The 5406-nt window shown below is 38.7% G+C and overlaps 1 protein-coding gene across 1 annotated transcript; it reads right to left on the bottom strand.

Annotated features, from left to right (window-relative positions):
• Positions 1 to 390: 390 nt before the first annotated feature.
• Positions 391 to 3581, bottom strand: LOC141334393 (tubulin beta-4B chain). Its single transcript, XM_073839455.1, has 4 exons — positions 3450 to 3581; positions 2997 to 3105; positions 2800 to 2910; positions 391 to 1595 (listed from the first exon to the last, which is right to left on the bottom strand). Exons 1-4 carry the CDS (start codon positions 3504 to 3506, stop codon positions 535 to 537), a joined length of 1338 nt encoding a protein of 445 aa, XP_073695556.1. The 5' UTR covers positions 3507 to 3581; the 3' UTR covers positions 391 to 534.
• Between the last annotated feature and the right edge of the window lie 1825 nt (positions 3582 to 5406).

Genomic DNA, 5406 nt, shown 5'->3' with positions numbered 1-5406 from the left:
TTTTGAGAAACAAATGTGTAGTTTGAGACATTTTCTTTCTCAAGGACTTTAAAAGCAATTTGCTGTATCCTAAAAACCTACCAGTACTGCATCTCAGTGTGAATGTAAGGTCTCATTTTGAACGCTAGATGGCGGTGTTGCATCATTGAATGATCTGCATACTGGCTTCCATCTATCTTGCACTACTATTTATAAAATACTGTATGTTAATTTTTTTAGTTGAAAAAGCCACTAATCTTACTAACTTTAATTTTCTACACTGCTATACAAAGAAAGACTGATATAATACAACATTAGAAATGTAAACTTGCACACAACTTATATACAGTCTCCACTTTTATACATGTGCAAGGAAAAAGGCCAAAAGACAAGAAACTAAACAGACTGCTATCGAATTTAGAGCTTTAATAGACATTTGTGAACATTGATAGTTTTTAGCTTCTTGTTAAAGAATGAGAACAGAACAAAAAGACGAACCAAAGAATTAGAAACTGAACAGAACAACAGTGAACAAGAACTTTTGCATTCAACTCTTTACGCAAGCTCCTCCTCTCCCTCTTCTTCGAACTCTCCCTCCTCTTCCGCAGTGGCGTCTTGGTATTGCTGGTACTCTGACACCAAGTCATTCATGTTGCTCTCTGCCTCGGTGAACTCCATCTCATCCATCCCCTCACCTGTGTACCAATGCAAGAAGGCCTTGCGCCTGAACATGGCAGTAAATTGCTCGGAAATGCGCTTAAACAGCTCCTGGATGGCGGTGCTGTTGCCGATGAAGGTGGCTGCCATTTTGAGACCGCGAGGCGGGATGTCGCACACGGCGGTCTTGACGTTGTTGGGGATCCACTCCACGAAATAGCTGCTGTTCTTGTTCTGGACATTCAGCATCTGCTCATCCACTTCCTTCATGGACATGCGGCCTCGGAAAACTGCGGCAACGGTGAGGTAGCGGCCGTGGCGTGGGTCACAAGCAGCCATCATGTTCTTGGCATCGAACATCTGCTGGGTGAGCTCGGGCACCGTAAGAGCCCGGTATTGCTGGCTCCCCCTGCTGGTGAGAGGGGCGAAGCCTGGCATAAAGAAGTGCAGACGGGGGAAAGGCACCATGTTGACGGCTAGTTTACGCAGATCAGCGTTGAGCTGGCCGGGGAAGCGCAGACAAGTGGTGACCCCGCTCATTGTGGCAGACACAAGATGGTTAAGGTCACCATAGGTGGGTGTAGTGAGTTTGAGCGTACGGAAGCAAATGTCATACAGTGCCTCGTTGTCGATGCAATATGTTTCATCGGTGTTCTCCACCAGTTGATGGACGGACAGCGTGGCGTTGTAAGGCTCCACGACGGTGTCTGAGACTTTGGGTGAGGGCACGACGCTGAAGGTGTTCATGATGCGATCTGGGTACTCCTCACGGATTTTACTGATGAGAAGCGTACCCATGCCTGACCCGGTGCCACCTCCAAGGGAGTGGGTGAGCTGGAAGCCCTGCAGGCAATCGCAGCTTTCTGCTTCCTTACGGACCACATCGAGAACTGAGTCTACAAGCTCAGCACCTTCTGTGTAGTGACCCTTGGCCCAGTTGTTTCCAGCACCACTCTGACCTATGATTGAAGAAATACAGATTATACTAGGCTCTAGAATTTAAAGGGTTAGTTCGGCCAAAAATGAAAATTAGCCCATTATTTACTCACCTTCAAGCTATCCTAGGTGTATATGACTTCCTTCTTTCAGACAAATCAAATCAGAGTTATATATATATATATATATATATATAAAAAAAAAATAGTCCTGGCTCTTTCAAGCTTTATTGTGACGGGGGTTTCTCTTCAACAGGGCAAAACAAGTCCAATAAAGTTCATCCATCCATAATTAAAAGGTCTCACACAGCTCCGAGGGGTGAATAAAGGCCTCCTGTAGCGAATCGATGCGTTTTTGTAAGTAAAATATCTATATTTGATGGATACGCCGTCCGTGTACAACAAAGCTGCTTTTGTGTACAACAGAGAGCGCAAGCTAGATTAAAGTGATTATTACGTTTTAAATATGGATATTTTCCGTACAAAAATGCTTTGATTCCCTACAGGAGGCCTTTATTCACCTCCGGAGCCGTGTGAGGCACTTTTTATCATGGATGGATGCACTTCTTTGGACTTGTTTTGACCTGTTGAAGAGAAACACCCACCCATTGGCATAATAAAGCTTGAAAGAACCAGGACTTTTGACAATATAACTCCGATTGGATTCGTCTGAAAGAAGAAAGGATGGCTTGAGGGTGGATAAATAATGGGCTAATTTTCATTTTTGGGTTAACCAACTCTTTAAAGGTCCACTGAAATGCTTGAAAAGCAGCGTTATTTTGCGTTGATGCAATTGAAACAGGAAGACAGAGCGAAACATATCAAGCAGCCCTGCCCCTTTTTTAAATAACCATTTTTTTCTTCTGTGTCATCCTTTCCTATCAAAATGCCTGTTACAGATGCAAAAATCAGACCTGATCCAAACTTATTTGTGAAGGATGAAAGTTTCGGAGGCAGTGTGTAAATGTGATTGACACAACGTGAGGTATTTATTTTTTAACGTGCGAAAACTTCGGATGGAATTTTCGGACTCAGTGTCACAGTGTGCAATGACCTTAAGTTTTGAATGCTTATATCTTCTAAATGCAAATTGTGTCATTGTTTTGAAACACATTACTTTATAGATAACCTTAAGGCTAACATAATCATACTAAAATCAAAACACCTCAACTTTGAATTCATGGGGACTACTACAACATTAACTTAAATGACATGAAACCAGACTTACCAAAGACGAAGTTATCTGGTCGGAAGACCTGCCCGAATGGTCCAGATCTCACTGAATCCATGGTTCCAGGTTCCAGGTCGACAAGAACAGCACGGGGTACGTACTTCCCACCTGTTATAGAAAAGCAAACGTTTCCCGTCTTAAAAAATAGCATATTTGCAAGGTATCTGTATTTTATTATGCAAATGCAAACTGACCAGTGGCTTCGTTGTAGTACACATTAATCCGCTCCAACTGCAGATCACTGTCTCCATGGTAGGTTCCCGTCGGGTCAATTCCGTGCTCATCACTAATCACCTCCCAAAACTGAAGAAAAGTGAGTCAATATTAATATAAAATTAAAAGTGAAATCGCAAATCGTCAAAAATATGTTTAAATAAAGTCCTTGTTTGCACTGTTGCCATGGCAACTTGCAAATCTAACGTTGCACAGAAAAGTTTAACTTATAGAGCAATATAACCAAATTGTGGACATCTATAACGAAATCAAATCGCTAGTTTCACTAACTAATGTGTTATTTTACTAAAAAAAAAAACAGGTAAATATAACTAGTCAACTTTATGGTTATATTAGAAATAATATCTAACGTAACGTACACAACATATAAACTATGCCCCTCGCGGCATGACTTTTTTTTGGCGCTTACTTACTTTGGCACCGATTTGGTTTCCACATTGACCAGCTTGCAGGTGAACAATTTCCCTCATCTTGAAATGTTATAGAAAAAGCACTTTTTAAATTAAAAAACAAATGTAGTCAAGTCTCTTCCACCGAGCGTCGACTGAACTCTGCAGAGCTCCGCAAACGGTTTTCAGTTTTAAATAATGCCAGCCTTCGCATTCAAATACAGGTGGATGAACTAGACGTCAATCATTCTCAAGTCTACTTTTGATTGGTTGAGGTGCACGAACTCTTAAATCGCTTCTGTTTTTGATTGGTTTAGAGGTGTTTTAATCTGTTGGCAGTGGTTACAGCGCTGCGAGATCACCCAGAGACCGTTTGTATTGGTAACCAGACACGCATATAGCCCAGCTTTTATCACTGAATAAAGCTACCTATTTTCTCATTGAGAATCATGTTACCAAGCATCACCTTCACTAAACAGTACATGGCATGTTTGGACTTGTTAACGATAATTGCGTTCGTACTTTGAATGGCTTACACCTGACAATACTATAATTTAATTTTCATATACTAGTGATTATAGTGATGATCATGGAATACACTAATTATAGCAAATTTACTTAGGCTACATAACTAATATGTCTTAATTAGCACGGGTATATTTTATAGCCAAAAATGCATTGTATGAGTCAAAATTATAGATTTTTCTTTTATGCCAAAAATCATTAGGATATTAGGTAAAAATCGTGTTCCATTACGATATTTTGTTAATTTTTTTAATAGTAGTATGCATTGCTCAGAACTTCATTTGGACAACTTTAAAGGAAATTTGCTTAGTATTTTTTTGCACCCTCAGATTCAAGATTTTCAAATAGTTGTATTGCAGTCAAATATTGTCCTATCCTAACAAACTATACATCAATGGAAAGCTTAATTTATTCAGTCACATATTTTCTTACCATTTATTTGTTTCTTGACCTTATTTACTCTGTGTGTATGCTATGCATTACTGTACAGAGCAATGACATCAGTAAAAAAACTACGATAAGTTGGACTTTTTTTTAAAGTCCAGGCATGCCAGCTCAAATGCCAATGAAAAATTCAATTAATTGAAGGAGGCTGGGATTTGAGATTTAGATGTATAGCGTCATGGCTTGTAAAGACATGCACTTGAAAAACTCAAAAAGTGAAAAATCAGATGTTTCTTACTAAACATCTGTGTCTAACATTTAGAAATAAAATGGGATCCTTCTCCAATTCAGACTGATATGTTAATAGCTTTGCATATTGTTGGGGTTATGCAATTCATATTACCAATTTCATGCATAATTGTATGGATTTTTTGTTGTTGTTAATGTTGTTGTACTGTTGTAGCATGATATCCGGTGTAAATTCTGAGTCAAAAGCAAAACTATTTGAGAACCATGGCTCTTTATGCCTTTTTATTTCAAAGTTTATGTTTGCCTCATGTCTCATGATTTTACAAAATGATGATTTTATATGAATTCGTACAATGTGATTTAGTTAACAGAGTTAAAAAAACAAACAAACATGAATGTCCACTCCTAAACTTCAGGCCACAGAAACCCACAATTAGCCACAGATTTGCAAAGATGTAAAACAGTAACAAATATGCCATGAGAGTATAGTTTACTTTTGAAAGTAAGTCAGGGGTTATCTTCTTGACGTTCACCATTTTAGTCCTTCTTTTGCTATAGCACAAGTAACACTGTAGCCCACGTCATATCTGGTCCATTAAAACCACTCTTTGAAAATCTTGAATCTGAGGGTGCAAAAAATCTAAATATTGAGAAAATCCCCTTTAAAGTTGTCCAAATTAATTTCTTAGCTATGCATATTACTAATCAAAAATTAAGTTTTGATATATTTACAGTAGGAAATTAAAAAAATATCTTCATGGAACATGATCTTTACTTAATGTCCTAATGACTTTTGAAAAAATTGAAAAATCAATCATTTTTG

The sequence above is a fragment of the Garra rufa genome, chromosome 5, assembly GCF_049309525.1.
Source record: "Garra rufa chromosome 5, GarRuf1.0, whole genome shotgun sequence".
NCBI classification, from domain to species: Eukaryota; Metazoa; Chordata; class Actinopteri; order Cypriniformes; family Cyprinidae; genus Garra; species Garra rufa.
This window is presented reverse-complemented; position numbering and strand designations above follow the sequence as displayed.